At 45.7% G+C, this 22,810-nt stretch overlaps 1 protein-coding gene and 1 pseudogene across 1 annotated transcript in view; both read left to right on the top strand.

The window, feature by feature from the left end:
• Nucleotides 1-17,532, top strand: part of tspan7b (tetraspanin 7b) — a 129,213-nt gene extending 111,681 nt beyond the window's left edge. The window contains exons 6-8 of the mRNA XM_038802135.1: nt 11,348-11,431; nt 15,373-15,457; nt 16,567-17,532. Of these exons, the coding sequence (XP_038658063.1) occupies nt 11,348-11,431; nt 15,373-15,441 (153 nt within the window). The 3' untranslated portion in view covers nt 15,442-15,457; nt 16,567-17,532. The remainder of the gene's footprint in view (nt 1-11,347; nt 11,432-15,372; nt 15,458-16,566) is intronic.
• A 1,220-nt stretch (nt 17,533-18,752) lies between these two features.
• On the top strand, nt 18,753-19,113 carry LOC119969090 (annotated as a pseudogene).
• Nucleotides 19,114-22,810: the final 3,697 nt, after the last annotated feature.

Genomic DNA, 22,810 nt, shown 5'->3' with positions numbered 1-22,810 from the left:
ATTAGACTTTTAATTCCAGATTTTTAGCAAATTCAAATTCACCATCTGCCATGGTGGGATTCGAACCCAGATCCCCAGAGCATTACCCTGGGTTTCTGGGTGGTCCAGTTAAAACCCACTCTGCCACCACCTCCCCTTAGTATTGAGAATATTCACTTCCTCATGAACAACACCCTCATCGTTCATTACTTCACTGTGGATGGAAAAGATTGGAGGATGTATTACTGAAGTTGAGTGATAAGCAAGGAGGTTTCAGTGACAGAATTCTGGCTTAGTGGTAGTAATCCCTAACTCCCTCACTGAGCATTCCCATTCTATTACATAGTCTACCACCAGTCACATTACCATTGCATAGCCTTTGCTTCCAAGACACACTTGATTTTTGCTGCTTTTCTGCTCCCACCTTCTTCTTCCATCCTTTCTAGCTCTCAGTTCAAATGTTTACTATGTATTGTCCACCCAAGCCCACATGTCGAATTACTTATTGAAGTAGCCTCTTTTGCTTCTCTCTTAGCCTCTGGTCTAACAACTTATTTTCAGACTTAAACCTTTTCCCTTGTAACCCTCTCTCCAAACACAATACACATATAGATAGGCTAGGAGATTCGGCCAAAATTTGGCAGATGGAGTTGAATGTGGATAAATGTGAAGTTATCCATTTTAGTAAAAAAAAATAGACAAATTATTATCTAAATGGAAAGCAGATTCATAATGCGTCTGGGCAGAGGGATCTGGGTGTGTTTATTCATGAATCACAAAAAGTCTGTATGCAGGTACAAAGTGTAATAAGAAAAGTGAATGAAATGTTAGCATTTATTACAAAAGATTGGAGTATGAAAGTAGAGAAGTATTGCAATTATATAGGGTGTTGGTGAGACCACATCTTTGTATTGTGTCCAGTTTTGGTCTCAATAATAATCTTTATTGTCACAAATACGCTTACATTAACACTGCAATGAAGTTACTGAGAAAAGCCCCTTGTAGCCACATTCCTAGCCTGCTCGGGTACATGGAGGGAGAATTCAGAATGTCCAAATTACCTAACAGCATGTCTTTTGGGACTTGTGGGAGGAAACCGGAGCACCCGGAGGAAACCCACGCAGAGACAGGAAGAACGTGCAGACTCCACACAGACAGTGGCCCAAGCCGGGAATCGTACCTGGGATCCTGGAGCTGTGAAGCAACAATGCTACCCACTGTGCTACCGTGCTACCCATTGAGGAAGGATATGGTGGTGTTGGAAGCAGTTCAGAGGACGTTCACCAGATTGATTCCAGGGATGAAGGGGTTGACCCATGAGGAGAGATTAAACAGTTTGGGTTTATACTTGCTGGAGTTTAGACAGATAAGAGGGGACCTGATCGAGGTATACAATATACAAAAAGGGATTGATAAAGTAGACAAAATGTTCTTCCTTGTAGGGCAATTTAGAATAAGAGGTCACAGATATAGGTTGAGAGGCAGTAGATTTAAAACTGAGATGAAGAGGTACAAATTCTCGCAGAGTGGGGAATTTATGGAACTCACTGTCCCCATAGTGCGGTGGAGTCCGAATCATTAAGTGGTTTCAAGAGGGAGATAGAAATATTTCTGATTTTTTTTTAAAAAGGTAAAAGGGATATGGGGAACATTTAGGGAGGTGGCTTTGAGACCAGGAAGAGATCAACCATGATCTGATTGAATGGCAGAGCAGCTTAAATTGCTTAATTGCCTACCTCTGTTTCTTATTCCTATATTGGCCCCCTTGTTTTCATGCAGTGTCATTCTTTATTTAAACCTCCTCATTCACAGCCACTCCATTGCTATCACCCTCTCTACTGGAAGCAACAAATGGATGTATTGCATCGGTTGTACATTCCTTTCTGGCACAAAGCCACAACAAAAAAAGCAGCCCAACCGTAGCTTACAAAATAAATTAAGGACTATATTCTATCCAAGAGGAGTCGTATGAAGTTGCTCGAAAAAGTAACAAGCCTGAGGATTGGGAGCAGTTCAGAACTCCGCAAAGGAGGAACAAGAAATAAAGAGTGGAAAAGTAGAGTATGGCAGTAAACTTGCAAGTAACGTAAATGGAAATAAAAAGATTATTGAAGACAAATGTTCGTTATCGTCCGAAGCAGGAGAATTTATCATAAAGAACAAGGAAATGGCATTACAATTATTCAACTACTTTACCTATGTCTTCATGGAGGAAAACACAAATAAGTTTCCAGAAATGCTAAAGAACCAAGGGTCTCATGAGAAGGAGAATTGGAGAAAATTAATATCACTAAAAAAAAATAGTACTGAGGAAATTAACGGGACTGAAAGCCAATAAATCCCCAGGCCCTGATAATCTACAGTCCGGGCTACTAACGGAAATAGCAATGGAAATAGTGGACGCATGGGTCATCATCTTCCAAAATACTGTAAATTTTGGAACAGTCCCGGCAAATTGAGGGTGGCAAATGTAACCACACTTTTTTTAAAAGAGGAAGGGAATTACAAACATCAGTAGTATGGAAATAGTATCCCTACAGTGCAGAAGGAGGCCATTCGGCCCATCAAGTCTGTGCTGACCCTTCGAAAGAGCACCCTACCTAGACGCAATCCCTCCTCTCACCCTGTATCCCCACCCAACCTTTGGACACTAAGGGGCATTTTAGCATGGCCAATCCATCTAACCTGCACATCTTGGGATTGTGGGAGGAAACCCACGCAGACATGGGAAGAAAGTGCAACTTCACACAGTCACCTGAGGTCAGAATCAAGCCAAGGTCTCTGGCACTGTGAGGCAGCAGTGCTAACTACTGTGAAATGAAAAAATGAAAATCGCTTATTGTCACAAGTAGGCTTCAATGAAGTTACTGTGAAAAACCCCTAGTCGCCACATTCCGGCGCCTGTCCGGGGAGGCTGGTACGGGAATCGAACCGTGCTGCTGGCCTGCTTGATCTGCTTTAAAAGCCAGCGATTTAGCCAAGTGAGCTAAACCAGCCCCTGGTGCCGCCCAAATGTTAGAGTCTGTTACAAAGGATGGCCGCCTCCCTTACCGAAATACACGCGGTGGAATGGTCGGTAAATCCCGCTCCAAGTGTGAGCCAAACCAGTGAGAAACTCCCCATGGCCCAAAAAAGTGACTATGCCAGTGGGAAATTCTGGTCCCACGTCGGTGCATGGGTTTCCTGGCAGCGAGGGGTGCTGCCAATGGGAAATCCCTTTGACAGTGACAAAACCGGTGGATCCGGCTCTAAGTGTCAGTTGATAGCGGTGGGGAACTCCGTGCAAACCTGCCACAAATGAACTTAGAAATTACATTAAATTCCGCCCATACAATTCTGACAGGCCTGGACAGACTGGATGCAGGGATGTTGTTTCCTCTGGCCTGGGGTCTAAAATAAGGCATCACAGTCTCGGGTTACAGGGTAGGCCATTTAGGATGGAGGTGAGGAGAAACCTCTTCACTCAAGAGAGTGATGAACCTGTGGAATTCTCTACTACGGAAGGCTGTGGATGACAAGTCACTGAATATATTGAAGAAGGAAATAAATGTCTAACCTCTTAATGGTATCAAGCATTATGGGGAGAGAGCAGGAGTATGGTGTTGAGATAGATCAGCCATGAACATATTGAATAGCGAAACAGGCTCAAAAGAGCTGAATAACCTACTCCTCCTATTTTGCTCTCCTGAGATCTTGATCATTAACAGGATTGTCTCTGACTACTCTCTTGCCTCACTGACTTCCTCCATCCTTCTACCTACCCCAAAACACTACCATCACTCCCTACCCTGGATAAACCAGCTCCCACACAAAATATGTCTGATTCACATTTCCAATTTTCTTATCTGATATTCACCCACTTTAATAACTCTGCTGCTGTTCAACTATTTGATCACCTGCCTTCACTCCTACCAAGTCACTCACCTTCCCTGGCGGTAGCTTCCAGATATAATCCCATTAATATTATCTTAAGAGGGCCACAAACGGAAGCATCTGAATTCATGATGGTCAGATTTAACTTGGCCATATCAAGCATTATTATACCCAATTTTCATCAGTCGCATCTTCTGACTACTCCACAATTATCCTGGGGGGCAAAGATGACCCAAAATTTCTTGTCTCCATGACAAACCATTCTCTTCAAAGCTATTTTCACACCTCATCCATCTTTCCCTCCTATTTCAAATGCAAAGAATTTATATGAATGATGTCCCTTGTTTTATGCCTCATGCCATAAAACTTAGGATCCCATTTGCTTTTTAAAATCACTTTATCCATATGAAATGCTCTTTTTAATGTTTTGTGAATCTGAACACCCACACACCTCTGCTCTTCCCAGAATTCTGTATATCAAAGCAGAATTTCTTTGTGCAAACTCCGCAAGGACAGTGACCCAGGGCCGGGATTCGAACCCAGGTTCTCAGCGCCGCAGTCCCAATGCTAACCACTGCACCACTGTTCTCAGATTGACCAAGACTATATGGAAAGATTTTTTCTCTAATGATTACTTTTGGAATAAAATGTTGCATTTGAAGTTCATTTGGCAATGAACTGTAGAATAGCTAGACTCCCAAATTATTTGCACAGTTTGCAGTTACTTGCACTTTCATGTGATATTGCACCGTTGTATTATAGCTATTCCTTTTGTGTTCTCTGAAATAAAAGTGAGAGCTCTTCGACCCCAGTTAAGGAAGTAGACAGCCAGCAAATTATCTATTAGTGATGCTAACATCAGTCAGCAATAAATGTGATCAATGTTTTCTTACTTCCCACCTTTTGTCATAGTGCCTCTTGATGTCCTGTATTCCTCAAGAACTGAGATTGTAACAAGTGTAAAACCATGGATGACAACACTACTTATTTCAGTCTTAAAATAATGACATTCAGTGAAAAGTGAGGGATTTATTTGTTCTGTGTTGAAGGCTAAGTCCTTTCTTGGGAAGTATTCATGGTGTGCCCCTACAATTAACAATAGCTGCTAGCTGCCAGCATCACAGAATTCATCCAAATGTGTATCTGGTGATTAATGATCTGAAGGGACATTTGCAGCTCTGGCCATGAAATTGTCATGTTTATTCTGAGTTCTACACTAGTGTGAATATGCAAATGTAATCCTACTGTTCATTTAGTCCCTATTAAAGATAAAAATAAAGATCCTTTATTGTCACAAGTAGGCTTACATTAACACTGCAATGAAGTTACTGTGAAAAGCCCCTAGTCGCCATATTCCAGCGCTTGTTCGGGTACACAAAGGGAGAATTCAGAATTCTCAGCTGGTAAGGGAATTGAGCCCACGCTGGTGGCCTTTGCATCACAAACCAGCTGTCTAGCCCCCTGAGCTAAACCAGCCCTGCGATTATAACATTTGGAGGAAGAAAATGTAGCCTTTTTTTTATTTGAGGAGTTTGAGTTGTTTCACATTCTTAACTTCAAGAATACTTCACCGACAATGTATTGGACTGCAAGCGGCCATAGTTCCCTCAATAGCCCGGTGGATAATGGTACATCTTTTTGCAACAATAAGCCACACAGACCAAAAGGTGCTAGTCCAATCTTTACGTATGCAAGGTTAGCTAATCTTAGCTTGTGTAGCAGTTGGAGCAGTATACTTGACCTCAAAGAGCCCTTTTGCAAAGTTGAAAAAATGTTGGGTGACAACAAGTTTCGATACCTTCTACAGGCTGCTGGTACTCATTATTGAGACTCGCATGAAGAATGATCACTTGGGCAAAGTATAAAGCTGGCATCACTGGAACCATCCTCCACAAACTGCCAGCATCTGAAGGGGGGAAAAATTAAAAGGAAAGAAAAATCACATTGATGAAATACTTTTTGGAACAGCTGTAGTAGAGCCCACTAGGGAACAGGCAATTCTGGATTTGGTGATGTGTAATGAGGCAGACTTGATTAGGGAACTTAAGGTGAATGAACCCTTAGGGGGCAGTGACCACAGTATAATAGAATACACCCTGCAGTTTGAGAGGGGAAAGCTAGAATCAGATGTAACGGTATTACAATTGAATTAAGGTAACTACAAAGACATGAGAGAGTAGATTCCCAAAGTTGATTGGAAGGGGAGCCTAGCAGGGAAGACGATGGAACAGCAATGCCAGGAGTTTTGGGGGTTATTCTTTTTTAATAATAATAATAGTCATCTTTATTGTCACAAGAAGGCTTACCTTAACACTGTAACGAAGTTACTTTGAAAAGCCCCAAGTCACCACATTCCAGCGCCTGTTTGGGCCCACAGAGGGAGAATTCAGAATGTCCACTTCACTTAACAGCACGTCTTTCAGGACTTGTGGGAGGAAACCGGAGCACCCGGAGAATACCCACGCAGGCACAGTGAGAACGTGCAGACGCCACACAGACAGTGACCCAAGCCGGGAATCGAGCCTGGGACCCTGGAGCTGAGAAGCAATCATCCCAAGGAGGAGGAAACATGCTAATGGGAGGACAAGTGAACCATGCCTGAGAAGGGAAGTCAGGGACAGCATCAAAGCAAAATAAAAAGCATACAATGTGGCAGGGATTAATGGGAAACCAGAGGATTGGGACGCTTTTAAAAGCAAGCAGGGGACAACTAAAAAAGCAATAAGGGGGGAGAAGATGAACTGAGTGTTAGCTAGTTAGCAATATAAAAGAAGATTGCAAGAGTCTTTTTGATATATAAAAGGTAAGAGAGGGGCAAGAATACACATTTTGGATCACTGGAAAATGAGGCTGGAGAAGTCATACTGGGGAACAAAAATAGAGGAACTGAATAGGTACTTTGCATCCGTCATCACAGCGGAAGACTCCAGTGGCATTTAAGAGAGTCAGGAGGCAGAGGTGAGTGCAGTGGCCATCACAAAGGAGAAGGTGCTGGGGAAGCTGAAAGGTCTGAAGGTGGATAAATCACCTGGACCAGATGGACCACATCCCAGGTTACTTAAGGAGATAGCTGAGCCCAGCAAACCATGTCCATATGTTCTGGGCATACCCAGCGCTGGGGGAGTTTTGGAAGAGTGTAGCAAGGACGGTATCGAGGCAGAAGATGGGAAATTATAGGCCGGTTCGCCTGACTTCAGTCATTGGTAAGATGTTAGATTCCTTTACTAAGGATGTGATTACAGAGTACTTGGAAGTGCATGGCAAAATAGAGCAGAGTCAGTGGAGCTTCGTCCGGGGAGGTCATGCCTGACAAATCTGTTAGAATTCCTTGAGGAGTTAACAAGGAAGTTTAGGACTTTTAGCTGATAAGGAGGTGTGTGGGCGGCTGACGAAATGTATCCAGAACTATCTGGACGTCAATGACACGGGGGAAGTTTAGGCTGCAGTGGTCTGGAAGGCGCTGAAGGCGGTGGTTAGAGGGGAGCTGATCTCAATACGGGCCCACAGGGAGAAGGCAGACCGAGCAGAGACGGACCTACTGATAAAGGAAATACTGCAGGTCGACAGGAGGTATGCGGAGACCCTTGAGGCAGGGCTTCTAAGGGAACGACTGAGGCGACAGGTGGAGTTCGGCTTGTTAACTACAGGGAAGGTGGTAGAGCAGCTGAGGAAGGCGAGGGGGGCGATCTATGAATATGGGGAGAAGGCCAGTAGAATTCTTGCGCAGCAGCTTAGAAAACGGCAGGCGGCCAGGGAGATTGGAAAGGTAAGCGACAGAGATGGGAACCTGGTCGGAGATTCCGCTGGGGTCAATAAGGCGTTCGAGGAATTCTACAGCAGGCTGTATGAGCCAGAACCCCCAGCTGGGCCGGAGGGGATGAGGAAATTCTTAGGGGGGCTGAAGTTCCTGAAGGTTGATGAAGACTTGGTAGAAGGGCTGGGGGCCCTGATCGGGTTGGAAGAGATAGCAGATGGGCTGACGGCAGTCGGGTAAAGCCCCGGGACCAGATGGCTACCCGTGGAGTTTTACAAAAAGTTCTCTGGGATACTGGGGTTGCTGCTGATGAAGACATTTAATGAGGTAAGGGAGAGAGGGGTTTACCCCTGACTATGTCACAGGCCACTATCTCATTGATCCTGAAGGGGGATAAGGACCCGGAGTTCTGCGGGTCCTACAGACCGATCTCCCCACTAAATGTAGATGCCATATTGTTGGCTAAGATCTTGTCCTCAGGATTGAGGACTGCATCCCGGACGTGATTGGGGAGAACCAGACGAGATTTGTTAAGGGGAGGCAGTTGGCGACCAACACAAGAAGGCTGTTGAATGTTATCATGATGTCCCCAGAGGGTAGGGACGTAGAGGTAGTGGTCGTAATGGACACAGAGAAGGCATTTGACCGGGTAGATAGGATTATCTCTGGGAGGTACTGGGGCGGTTTGGATGTGGGCGGGGCTTCATTGAATGGGTCAGGCTGCTATATCAGGTGCCCGTGACAAGCGTTCGGACGAACAGGCTTACATCGGGCTATGTTAGGCTGCACCAGGGGACGAGGCAGGGGTGCCCCCTCTCCCTGCTGTTGTTCACACTGGCCATAGAACCGCTGGCAATTGTGTTGAGAGCCTCAAAGGGCTGGAAGGGACTGGTCCGGGGGGGTGTGGAACACAGAGTCTCGCTATACATGGACAATCTGCTCTTGTATGTGTCGGACCCATTGGAAGGGATGGAAGAAATCCTGGGGATTCTGGGGATTTTGGTCAGTTTTCGGGTTATAGATTGAACATGGGGAAATGCGAGATGTTCACGGTCCAGGCAAGGGGGCAGGAGAGGCAATCGGTGTGGAAGTGAGTCCAGGCAAGGGGGCAGGAGAGGCAATCGGTGTGGAAGTGAGTCCAGGCAAGGGGGCAGGAGAGGGGATCGGTGTGGGAGCGACTAGAGGCAGAATCTTGTAAGGGCACTAGTTTGGATCGGTGTGGGAGAGAGTAGAGGCAGCATCTTGTAAGGGTACTAGTTTGGGGGCGTTGGTAACGGCGTCTCTGCCGTTCCCGCCGGCATGCTACTCCACCAGCCCCATGATGGTCGCGGCCCTGAGAGTCTGGGGGCAATGGAGGAGACATGTGGGAGCAGAGGGAGCATCGGTCTGGTCCCCAATTTGCAATAATCACCAGTTTGCCCCGGGGAGGTTAGATGGAGGGTTCCGGAGGTGGCAGAAAGCAGGGATCGAGAGGATGGACAATATGTTTATAGAGGGGAGCTTTCCCAGCCTGAGGGAACTGGAGGTGAAATTTGGACTGACGGGAGGGAATGAATTTAGGTACCTGCAGGCACGAGACTTCCTACGCGGCAGGTCTCAACCTTCCCGCTCCTACCACTAAGGGGGATACAGGATAGGGTCATTTCCAGAGTGTAGGTGGGAGAAGGGAGGGTTTCGGACATTTATAAGGAGCATATGGGGTCAGAGGAATCACAGACCGAGGAGCTGAAACACAAATGGGAAGAGGAGTTAGGAGAAGAGAGGATGGTCTCTGGGCGGATGCATTGAGTAGGGTCAAAGCGTCCACAACATGTGCCAGGCTCAGCCTGATACAGTTTAAGGTTGTTCACCGGGCTCACATGACAGTGGCCTGAATGAGCAGGTTCTTTGGGGTAGAAGACAGGTGCGCAAGGTGTGCGGGAGGACCAGCGAACCATGTCCATATGTTCTGGACATGCCCGAAGCTTAGGGGATTCTGGCAGGGGTTTGCGGAGGTCATGTCCAAAGTATTGAAAAAAAGGGTGGCACCGAGTCCAGAGGTGGCGATTTTCCCGAGTGTCAGAAGATCCGGATTCCAGGAGGAGAAAGAGGTGGACGTTCTGGCCTTTGCTTCCCTGGTAGTCCGGAGATGGATACTATTAGCTTGGAGGGACTCAAAACCCCCGAAGTCGGAGACCTGGCTTACTGACATGGCTAGCTTTCTCTGTCTGGAGAAAAGCAAGTTCGTCTTGAGAGGTTCAATGTTGGGGTTCGTCCGGAGGTGGCAGCCATTTGTCGACTTCTTTAGGGAAAATTAACCGTCAGCAGAAGGGGGGTAGTGGGGGGGCGGCTGTGGGGGTAGTTTAGTGTAGAGTAGGAGGCTAGAAAAGGTGGGACCTGTGAGAGAGGAAGACGGCTTTTGCACTATGTTTATAATTGTATTTTTACTGTCTTTTCTGTTACTGTTATAAAGCATAAATACCTCAATAAAGTGTTTATATTTTAAAAAAACAAGGAAGTTAGGCAAAGGAGAGCCAGTGGACGTGATCTAGTTGGATTTCCAGGAGGCCTTTGACAAGCTGCCGTACAGGAGGCTACTTAATATGATTTTTATTTATTTATTAAGCCCATGGTGTATTGGGGGCACATTATTGGCATGGATAGAGGATGGGCTGACTGGCAGAGACTGGGGATAAAGGTCTTGGTCAAGATGGCAGCTGGTGACTCATGGTTTTCTGCAGGGGTCGGTGTTGGGGCCACAACTATCCACGATATACATTTAACGATCTGGAAGAAGAAACTGAGAGCATTGTGCTAAGTTTTCAGATAATGCAAAGATATGTCGTGGGACAGGTAGTGTTGAAGAAGCAGGGAGGCTGCAGAAGGACTTGGACAGTGGGCAAAGAAGTGGCGAATGGAATACAATGTGGAAAGGTTTGAGGTTATGCACTTTGGTAGGAAGAATAGAGACATAGACTATTTTCTAAATGGGGATATCTGAAGCACAAAGCAAATTAGGAGTGCTAGTTCAGGACTTTCTTACAGTTAGCATGCAGGTTCAGTTGGCAGTCAGGAAGGCGAATGCAATGTTAGCATTCATGTCGAGTATACAAGAACAGGGCTGTACTACTGAGGCTGTATAAGGTTCTGGTCAGACCCCCACTTCGAATATTGTGAGCAGTTTTGGACCTTGTATCTAAGGAAGGATGTGCTGGCCTTGGAGGAGGTCCAGAGGAGGTTCACCAGAATGATCCAGGGAATGAAATGCTCGTCATATGAAGGATGGAGGGATCTCATTGAAACTTACAGAATACTGAGAGGCCGAGATACAGTGGACATTGAGATGTTTCCACTAGTAGGAGAGACTAGAACCGGGGGAAAAGCCTCAGACTGAAGGGACGATCCTTTAAAATTGAGATGAGGAGGAATTTCTTCAGCCAGGTGAATCTGTGGAACTCTTTGCCACAGAAGGCTGTGGAGGCCAAGTCACTGAGTGTCTTTAAGACAGGGATAGATAGGTTCTTGATTAATAAGGGGATCGGGGTTATGGGGAGAAGACAGTATAATGGGAATGAGAAACTTGTCAGCCATGATCCAATGGCGTCAAATACTCCATGGGCCGAATGGCCTAATTCCGCTCCGGCATCTTGTGGATAACGATCATTGGGTTCATGTAATTATACACAAATAGGATTGAATAAATATATTTTAATGATAATTAAATAGAAACTATAATAACTTGTTTGTTGATCTGATTTATAGGGCTGCTATGAATTGGTGACCAGCTTCATGGAAAGAAACATGGGAATTATTGCTGGGGTTGCATTTGGAATTGCCTTCCTACAGGTACAATCATTATAGCAATAATGTTCTGACATTGCACACCTGATGCTGAACTTTGCTTGCTGGGATTCATTTTGGGAACTCTGGCATGTGCCAAGAAGTAAATTCTTTGTTCAAAATATTTTTATTCAAACAAGATTTTCATTGTAAGGAAAAAACAACAGCAATACAACAAATCCCAAGTCCGTACGATACCAAAAGTACACCCATCAAATACCCCAGTACACACACACACACACACACACACAGACACTGGGAGAAAGTGAAAACTCCACACAGTCACCCGAGGCCTGAATTGAACCCGATTTCCTGGTGCTGTGAGGCAAAGTGTTAAACATTGTTTCATCGTGCCACCCCGAACCTCCCGGGAGGCAGCCTACCATCTCAGCTGATGAGCCAACAGACGACTGGCCTTCTCTCCATAATCATTTCCTCTCCAGCGTCACAGCTAGCTCACGGCCGTACACATTTGACAACTCAACTTCCATTTGCAATTTCTGCCAATAACTCGGGTGTCGGGGCGATTGAGTTCTGGTGGTTCACCTCGAGAATAGAGACCGGCAGCCTCTGCCTCTCCACCATCCCAAATTTATCCCCATGCACTTTATAAGAAATTTACTCCCCCTAATAACCACCTTCTTCGCTTGCCAGAGGATGTACGCTCACAAAAAATCCACAAGCAATGCCATGTTCAGTCTCCACGAGGGTCGCTGAGTGCGGCCCGGCTCCAACATCAGATCCACAAAGTAATAATAGAACTTAGAACAGACAGTGCAGAAGGAGGACATTCGGCCCATCGAGTCTGCACCATCGCACTTAAGCCCTCACTTCCACCCTATCCCCGTAACCCAATAACCCCATCTCACCTTTTTGGACACTAAGGGCAATATAGCATGGCCAATCCACCTAACCTGCATGTCTTTGGAATGTGGGAGGAAACCGGAGCACCCGGATCTTTATTAGTGTCAGAGCTAGGTTTACATTAACACTGCAATGTTAGTTACCATGAAAATCCCGAGTCGCCACATTCCGGCGCCTGTTCGGGTACACAGGGAGAATTTAGAATGTCCAATTTACCTAACAAGTATGTCTTTCGGGACGTGTGGGAGGAAACCGGAGCACCTGGAGGAAACCGACACAGACACGGGGGAAAAAGTGCAGATTATGCACAGACAGTGACACAAGCAGGAATCGAACCCGGGACCCTGGAGCTGTGAAGCAACAGTGCTAACCACTGTGCTATCGTACCGTGCCACCGACTGTATCATGCAGAGCATGATCCAATATAACGATCAGCGAGTACCCCGCCCCCTCACCTCAGGGAGAAGCGACCTACCTACCACAAGCACCATCTCTGCTTCCAGGGACACAGTACGATCACTATGGTCAGAGAGCGCCACCGCTACCTTTGTCACCCCTTGTACCTCTATCCCTGTCCCCAAACTCAAAAACAGAACAGAAACAAAACCCAAAATAAACACCCCAATGGTAACAAGCTTCAGACATCGCCCCTTCTCTGCACCCGTTAACTAGCTATACTGCTAGCAAGGTGACCCCTGCACAGGATAAAATCAATATCAACTAAACAGTATATCAACATTTAACCCCCGCCCCGCCCATACCAAACTTTAATACAGAACAAAAGAGGAAAATCAGCACCAATCCACCCCCAAAAAACTCCTAACAGTACAATATATAAACCCCAACTTTGCCCAGAAAAAACACCCACCAACAAGCCCAGACACAACCCTTAGCAGTTTCCCACATTACAAAATCCCACAAAGTAAAAATATGGATGGACTTAACAATGAAGAAACCACAAACTCCAAAGTCCTTAAGCACTTTAATTCACCTCAAGTCCGTGCTTCTTGACAAACTCATTTGTATCCTCCGTGATCAAAGTAATAGTCTCTGTCCTTGAATGTCACCCAAAGACAAGCTGGATTCACCACACCAAACCTCAAGTTGCTCTGGTAAAGCGAGGCCTTGGCCTTCTTAAACGCCGCATGCCTTCTCACTAGCTCTGCCCCAACGTATTGGTATATTCTGACAGCACAGCCCTCCCATTTACAGTCTCGATGGTCGTTCGCCCAACTCAGGACCAGCTCCTTATCCAGATATCGATGAAACCTGACTATGATCGCTCATGTTGGCTCCCCAGATCTGGGCTTCTGCCTCATGTTGGCTCCCCAGATCTGGTCTCGGTCCAATTCAGGAGGGGTCGGAAAGACCCCTTCCCCCACCAACTTTCCAAACATGTTGGACATATAGGACGAAATCCTCCCCTACCCGGCGGGGCGGGGGGTCCCGGCGTAGCGGAGTGGCGCCAACCACTCGGGTGTCGGGCCTCCCCAAAGGTGCGGAATTCTCCGCACCTTTCTCCGCACCTTTAGGGGCCAAGCCCTCACATTGATGGTCTAGGCCCGCGCCGGAGCGGTTAACACCACGGCGCTTGTCGCCAAAACCGGCAACAATGGCCTTTGGCGCCGGGGCTGGCCGAAAGGCCTTCGCCGGTTCGCGCATGCGCCGTCGGATTCTCTTCCGCCTCTTCCATGGTGGAGGCCGTGGCGGCGGCGGAAGAAAAAGAGTGCCCCCACGGCACTGGCCTGCCCACCAATCGGTGGGCCCCGATCGCGGGCCTAGCCACCGTGGGGGCACCCCCCCGGGTTCCGATCCCCCCCCCCCCCCCAGGACCCGGGGGGCCCGCTTGCGCCGCTGATCCTGTCGTCACAGAGGTGGTTCAAACCACGGTGGCGGGAGAGGCCTCTCAGCGGCGGAACTTCAGCCCATCTGGGCCGGAGAATAACGGCAGCACAGAACCCGTAGCCTCCCGCCGGCCCCCGCCATTCTCCGCGGCGGGCGGGATTTTGCGGGTGGGAGAATTCTGGACATCATGAGTTACCAAATAAACCACTATAACTGTCAGTTTCTGACCTAAAACATAATGGGACATCACATCATCTATGTTCGATGTAATCTTTTGTTAAGATTCAGATCAATCTTTATTACAGCCAGCCTTTTCTCTTGACATATTTACTTATTCTGACCCTTGTTCCCACCAAATTACCTTCTATTTCTTTAATTTTTTTCCAGTTCAATTTCTGTCATCAACACCTAAGTTCGAGGGTTGCAAATTCAAGTGCATAATTTATCTAGTCTTTCATTACCACATTACCTCCACCATGTTAAATGTTACCCTGCTTCGCAGCCTTTGACTAGGCTTTTTCCATGGCAAACCACCTTCACAAACCTGTTTCAATGTCCCCTCCATCTCCTCTGCAGCAAGTGTTTTAAGAGCCATTGGATTTCTGTCTTGAAGACTGGGAACATTTAAACATCTGTCTATCAGCATCTCCAAATGCTCTTTCCTGCATCTTGTATCACTCACCATGCCCTATTCACTAAACCTCTGATCACCTATTGGTCTATAGGTTCTCTCTCCATCTCCCAATCAATCTTCAACTTAATCTCTTCATGTTCTCTGCACACGCAACTCCTGATCGTTCAATTGCTTTTCTGACCCTATGCTTCTCATATCCTCGGTCATTGGAAACACAATACATTATCCTTCTTTATTACCCTCAGGCTCTCGGTGTTAGCCAAAATTGTCAGCAATGCCATTCTTCTCCGTCACTCCTAATGATAGTAATAAAATCTGCCGGCATTATTAGTTGTCTTGGTCACATCCTTTGTTTTAGTAGTCCCCTCCTCCCGGTGTAGTGGAATGGGGTTGTTGTCTGGGAAGGGAGCGGGATAGACATTTGTAGTAATGTTATTGGGCTCCCCCATTGTCGATCCATGGGACCCAGATTCAAAATAATCATGCTAAATTTGACCTGGCTGTCCTTAATATGGCCTCTACACACAAATTAATTCCCCAGCTTTTAATTATATCACTTCTGCCACAGAGGTTCATCAAATATATACGTTTTTTATTTTTACAGTTAATTGGAATGTTGTTGGCCTGTTGTTTGTCCCGATTCATCACTGCAAACCAGTATGAAATGGTGTAATACAAGGACGAAGAAGGTGAGTTCCACAGAATACAGAACAAACTCCATTTTCAGAAGGTTTATGTAGGAGCAGTCTCAAAAAATGGTTTCTGAATTGGCTGATAGTTTATTGCTGAGCAATTGATCCCTAACCAAAAGGGATTCATGCATTCATATCTGGAGCAATCTCGAAGTCAAAAATGTGTTTCACATTTTAATAAACTAATTTATATACTTTTATTTGGGATTAGAGAAGAGAGAAAGGATGAATTTGGATTTTCTGGATCAATTCCAATTAAATAGCTTTGCCTGCTGATGGTGCTGAAAACTCTCTTATTACTGTCTCACTATCCTGATGAGGGTGCCTCCAGATGGATTTCAAACTAGAGGAAAAATTAGGAGAGAAGAACTGTGCTCCGATTATCAGAAAAAACATTTTAGAAATTCTTCCAAGATGTCATCCTGAACAGGTCAAATTATGCAGTTTATTGGAACTTACTTGTCTTCTGAGAGATAGTCAGTGGTATCCTTCAAAGCTATTTTTATAAGGGAATCTGCAGGTTTCTGGTTTTGCACATGGTAACTTTTTTAGTGATATTAGGAAGGCTGCTGACCCTGTCAAGTGAAGAATAGAGTGTGACATGGGGGGAGGGGGGGCAATAGTAATTTTGCAATCCAACTCTAATGTCCTGATACATGGTCCAATTATTTTTGTTGCTGTACCTGAATTTTCTTAAAAGTCATGGGGAAAGAGAAGGGGCAGCTTGATAACAAAAATATGTGTGTTAATCAAGAAGATTCCAGATTTGATCCTTAGCCTATGCGAGGTTTCCAATTTCAGCTGGAATTGAGTATGAACACTACAATTAGCTCTACTGTCTCTGTTCTATGATTGTTCACACTTCTGGAATTTAGTTAAGTACAGGATTGTGTTTGATATGATAGTCCTGTGATGGAATTGTAAACTGGCATTAACTGTCCAGATAAACTAGTAGTATCAGAGTGCCTTTCCTGTCCATTAAAGTATGTACTGGCTATGTTAAACTATGGATAAGATAAGAAAGTCAGGTCGGGACCTTGGCTATATATCCTCTAAAATAAATCTTTTGCTTGGATAATTTTATGATAGCTTGTTTTCTTTTACAGGCATGATCTAATTGGACACTTTCTAATCTAGGATTTGTAGAAGATCAGGTCAACATCCTAGGAATCAAAACACACTACCCTTTCTGTTTATTGGTAGTGTCCCATTTTTGTCATACCGTTGTGCAATAAAGGGGTAGCTTCTTTTCATATTGAACATCATGGCTTTCAAGATGCTGATGACTGCAGTAGTTTCTCTACTTGGTCAATTTAATGGGTATCATATTGCATTACAATAGATACCATAACTGCATTGATGTGGCTCTGCATGTAGTGACGTATGAGGTTTTGTTTGGGGGGGTGGGGGGTTGGTAGAAGCTGTTTAGCAGTGTCACTGGAATTTCTTATATCTTTTATTTATAGTGATAAGTATTGATGACTATTTAATATAGATATTCTAGTTTTTAATTTGTTTCATACACTACTATTGTTCTGCCATGTGGGCTTAGAAATGAAATAAGTGAACTACTGGGCGGGGAGGGGGATTCAAAGTTCAATAGTAATGTAGTGCTTGAAGGGAAAAGGAATAGTGTTTTCCCTGAATCTAAACTACAATTCAAGTTTTTTAATTATAGTGTCATTAAACATTGCTGCTTATGCCACTAAATGTAGCATCCCTGTCCTGTGTAAAATGTAGTTATAATTGTACTATTTGTTTTGTGAATATAATAAATAATATTGCTTCAGTTTTGAGTATTGTATGTTAACATACGTTGTAATGTATGTAGAAGTCTGTGATTCAGCCATTAAATTTTGTGTTTTCTTCATTGCCTTGTGCAGCAATTGGTGAAACCACAGAAAAGTTAATTTAATAAGATGGATCTTTGTTAAGCAAGTCTAAAAAACATTTCAGAAATAAACTATAGTTGAAATTAATGCATTTTCGCACAGCCACCAGTTAGCATGCCAACATGACTGTGACATTGTGAGCTTATGTGAATTCTGGATTAATAAATACTGTTAATTACAGATGTTTCCAATCTCATTCCTTAGGTTACCATGCTGTGATTTATGTGATGCATGTATCATAACACTCCATAATTACAATTTTTCCGACATACTATCTACTGGTTTGATTGGCTTATCCTTTTTCAAAAGCTATTATTCTGTAGGGACAATGTACTTTGCACTTGACCAAATTATACAAATGCAGGGGCCAAGTTGTATCTTCCTAAAGGGTGGTACTGTCTTAAGACCTACATTCCTAATTTAATACAATAGAATCTGTGGTCATTGGTTGAAATTGTGATAATGTTGAGCTAGAATGATCTGAAAAGTTCATATCCAAACCATGATCAAATAATGATTAATTTGGAATTTTGTGACAACACTATTGAATTGTCGGTTTCATTTCTAGAGATAAAATGATTATACGGCAGCCTTTGGGTGGCACGATAGTACAGTGGTTATCACAGTTGCTTCACAGCGCCAGGGACCCAGGTTTGGTTCCCGGCTTGGGTCACTGTCTGTACGGAGTCTGAGTGGGTTTCCTCCGGGTGCTCCGGTTTCCTCACACAAAGTCCCGAAAGACGTGCTTGTGAGGCGAATTGGACATTCTGAATTCTCCCTCAGTATACTCAAACAGGCGCCGGAGTGTGGCGACTAGGGGATTTTCACAGTACTTCATTGCAGTGTTAATGTAAGCCTACTTGTGACACTAATAAAGATTATTATTATTATTATATTCAGTGCTGACATGTGTGTTGCAGAACCAGTTTCCCTGGCAAGATTTTACTCATATCAGTGTGATCTAGGCCTACTAGAAGACGGTAGGACACTAAGGGCAAGAGTTCACAAAAGGTAGGGTTTTCTGTCCCGCCATTGAAAAAGTTGTTCTTGAAGTCTTGGTGAGGCTAGGATATGAAGTCTGTGGGGCGGGGGGGAGCGAAGTCAGAGCCAGGCTGCACAGGCCAGGGTTTGGCGTCAGAGGGGGGGGGTGCATCGTACATGAAACCTGGGGAAGCTACCAATCGGAAAAGGGGACGCATGAAGCAGGCACCCCCCCCCCCCCCCCCCCCCCCCCCCTCTTCTCACCTGAGGCCCAAGCAGGCTTACTTGCTGGTCTTCCCAACTGTTGCTGACCTCCCCGCAGCAGAAATGTTGCAGCCAGAAGGGAGGTGGCCTAAGGTCTTGCACTCTGCCTATTATATTGCGGCCAAGTCCAGGGTAGGTTGGCAGGAAGTGGGAAAGACACCGTCAGAATTTTTGGCCACGATTACTAGCACTTTCTACAAGCGGTAGCAGGCATGTCAGGTCAAGCGTTCAAAACATTTCTACCTCTCTTCGATTGTATTTTGGTGGAAAGGGTTGCAGCAGAAAAGGTAACAAACGGTAACGTGATGCTTCCAGAAACAAAACAGGGGAAAATACTTCAAGAAACTGTTGTAGCGGTTGGACCTGGTAACCGAGTAGAGAATGGTGACATCTACCCAGTTAACGTGAAAAGTTGGTGAAACAGTTCCAGAATATGGAAGGACTAAAGTTGTCTTGGAAGATGAGAATTATTACTTGTTTAGAGATGGAGATATTCTTGGAAAATACAAAGCATAAATTTTGGATTTTGCTCTCAGTTTTAAGAAACTGACCATTCTGTGAAGTACCCGTCTTTTTGTTTCAGCCTATAAATACCTTTTTTGTTTAGGTTTGGTACAATAAATTCATTGTTAAATGCAAAAAAAAGAGAATTTTTGGCCACACCCCCAACACTTAAACCTGTTTGCAAGGGACCTGAAAATTCTGTCCTTAATGTTGTTTAGATTTTAGGCTATGAAGTAGCTCATCATAGATGAATGTCAGCTTTCAATTCAACTAAGATAGTTGTAGGGGAAGCATGGTGGTGCAGTGGGTTAACCCTGCTGCCTCACGACACCGAGGTTCCAGGTTCAATCCCAGCTCTGGGTCATTGTCTGTGTGGAGTTTGCACATTCTGCCTGTGTTTGCGTGGGTTTCGCCGCCAATACCCAAAGATGTGCAGGCTAGGTGAATTGGCCATGCTAAATTGCCCCATAATTGGAAAAAATGAATTGGGTACTCTATATATTAAAAAAACGAAGCTAGTTGTTGAAGTTCAGGTGATGTGCTGCTCATGCTGAGGAAGTGTGGGATAGTAAAAACCTGTAAGGTAGCTATAAATTAGGATTTATTTTTTAGAAAATATTTGATTGAGGCATTTATAATTTTCACAATTTTAAACATCAAATTTCAACGAAAAAACAACAATATAACCAACAAACTCCCCGGGCTCAGACCCCAGCCAACATGTCAATTAATGCCACATTCCCCAACCACCCCTCTTCCAGTTCTCCTACCCTTACTCGTCTCTCCCATGCCACCCCCCCCCCCCCCCCCCCCCCCCCAATGACAGCTTAATTTTTCTTGAAGAAGTCGATGAACGGCTGCCACCTCCAAGCAAACCTCTGCAACGGACCCCTCAAGGCGATTTAATTTTTTTGAGTCTGAGAAACCCCTGCCATGTCGCTAACCCACACCACTCCCCACCCACCTCGGGGGCTCCGAGTCTCTCCACCCTAGTAAGATCCATCTCCTGGCCAACAGGGAGGCAAAGGCCAGGACATCGGCCTCTCTCACCCCTTGGGCTCCCGGGTCTTCCGACACGCCGAAGGTCACCACCTCTGGACTCTGAATCACCATCAGTTTTAATACCCCTGACATAACGTCAGCAAATCCCAGTCAGAAACCCCTCGGCCTCAGACATGCCCAAAACATATGGACGTGGTTCGCAGGACCCCCCGCACAGCGACCACACCTATCCACCTGATGAAAGAACCTGCTCATCTCAGTCTCCTTGGGGCTTCCTCCCATAACCCGGCCTCCAACTTCCCACCCAACTCTTCTTCCCACTTTCTCTTCACCTCTCCTATTGGGGCCCCCTCCCACTCTATCAGCTCCTTATAGATCTCTGAGACCTTCCCCTCTCCTACTCCTGTTCTCGACACCACCTTATCCTGTAGTCCCTGGGGTGGCAGGTGTGGGAAGGTTGAAACCTGCCTCCGCACAAAATCCCTCACCTGTAGATACCGGAACCCATTCCCCCCCTGGCAACTCAAACTCCTCCTCCAAGCTTGGGAAACCCTCATCAATAAAGATATCCCCAGGGCAGCATGGTGGCGCAGTGGGTTAGCCCTGCTGCCTCACGGCGTTGAGGTCCCAGTTTTGATCCCGGCTCTGGGTCACTGTGTGGAGTTTGCACATTCTCCCTGTGTTTGCGTGGGTTTCGCCCCCACAATACAAAGATGTGCAGGCTAGGTGGGTTGACCATGCTAAATTGCCCCTTAATTGGAAAAAATGAATTGGGTACACTAAATTTAAGAAAATAATAAAATAGAATAAAGAGATCCCCAAATCTCTCGATTCCTGCCCGCTGCCACCTCCGAATCCAGCCCCCTTGGAGTGAACCGGTGGTTATCACATATCTATGCCCACACCGACCTCCCCCCTCTAACCCCATGTGCTGTCTCCACTGTCCTCACACTCAGGGCTGCCACTACTACTGGGCTTGTGGAGTACCGAGCTGGTGAGAACAGCAGAGGTGCCTTTAATAGTGCTCCCAAACTACTGTCCTTGCATGACGCCGCCTCCACCCATTCCCATACCGACCCCTCCCCCACTACCCACTTCCTGACCATCGCAATATTCGCCACCCAGTAGTGGTTAATGAAATTCTGGCGGGCCAGAACATCCCCCCCACCCCAAACCTCCTGCGGGGTTTTACCCGCCCAAACAAATCACGAGATCTCTGCATCCACCTTTTTGAAGAAAGCCTTGAGGATAAAAATTGGGAGACTCTGGAAAACAAACAAAAACCTCAGGAGGACTGTCATTTTAACTGTACCAGCCCTGTCTGTGACAACGGGAGTGCGTCCCACCTCTCGAATTGGGATTTCTTAAAAGACTTTCTGCCTTTTTCAAGCTTGTTGAAAATGGAAGCTCCTCCAATGTCTTTTGTTAGCTCAGCTATCTTTGAATACATGAGTTGTTTCGCTTTCTGTACAGTTTATTCCAAGATCAGTGCAAAATTGTATACTTCTGTTTTGAAATCTCCTTTATAATTATTTCTATTATTGTAATTTTTTTGTCCTTGCAACGTTACAAAACCTTTTTTAGAAACCGTTTTATTGAAGCATTTATCATTTTAACATTTAAATATTCTAAACAACAGAGCGGTCTGACACACTCCACAACATCACAATAACATACCCAACTTCCCTCCCGCCCTACCTCCTGACTGCCCATATATTAGATTGCCTATCCTTATTCTACAATACCATGCCTCCCTTTACCGCCCCCCCCTTCTCTCTTCTGCTGACAGTCAGTTTTCCTTAAAGAAGTTGATGAACGGCTGCCACCTCCGAGCGAGCCCCTGAATTGAACCCCTTCAGGCGAGCTTAATCGTCTCCAGCCTGAGAAACGCTGCCATGTCGCTGACCCACACGCCTGATTTTGGAGGCTGCGAGTCCCTCCATCCCAGCAAAATCCGTCTCCAGGCCACCAGAGAGGCAAAGGCCAAAATGTCAGCCTCTCTTCCCCTCCTGGGCCCCAGGATCTTTCGACACCCCAAATATTGCCATCTCTGGACTCTGAGTAACTTTCTAGGACCTCTGACATGACATCTGCAAATCCCTGCCAGAATCCCCTCAGCTTCGGACACGCCCAAAACATATGGACATGATTTGCTGGGCTTCCCCCACACCGTCCACACCTGTCTTCCACCTCCTCAAAATCTTACTCATCCGGGCCATAGTCAGATGAGCCCTATCATAGAATTTACAGAGCAGAAGAAGGCATTTGGCCCATCAAGTCTGCACCGGCTCTTGGAAAGAGCACCCTACCCAAGCCCACACCTCCACCCTATCCCCATAACCCAGTAAACTCACCCAACACTAAGGGCACTTTTGGACACTAAGGGCAATTTATCATGGCCAATCCACCTAACCACATCTTTAGACTGTGGGAGGGAACCAGAGCACCCGGAGGAAACCCACGCACACACGGGGAGAACGTGCAGACTCCACACAGACAGTGACCCAAGCCGGGAATCGAACCTGGGACCCTGGAGCTGTGAAGTAATTGTGCTAACCACTATGCTACCATGCTGCCTATGGACCACCTTGAACTGGATCAGGCTAAGCCTGGCACATGACGAGGATGAATTGACTCTCCTCGAGGCCTTTTCCCACAGTCCGACTTCCAACTCCCCTCCCAACTCTTCCTCCTACTTCCTCTTCAC

The sequence above is a fragment of the Scyliorhinus canicula genome, chromosome 7, assembly GCF_902713615.1.
Source record: "Scyliorhinus canicula chromosome 7, sScyCan1.1, whole genome shotgun sequence".
NCBI lineage: Eukaryota > Metazoa > Chordata > Chondrichthyes > Carcharhiniformes > Scyliorhinidae > Scyliorhinus > Scyliorhinus canicula.
Note: the sequence above shows the minus strand (reverse complement) of the source record. Positions and strands in the feature narration are given on the sequence as shown.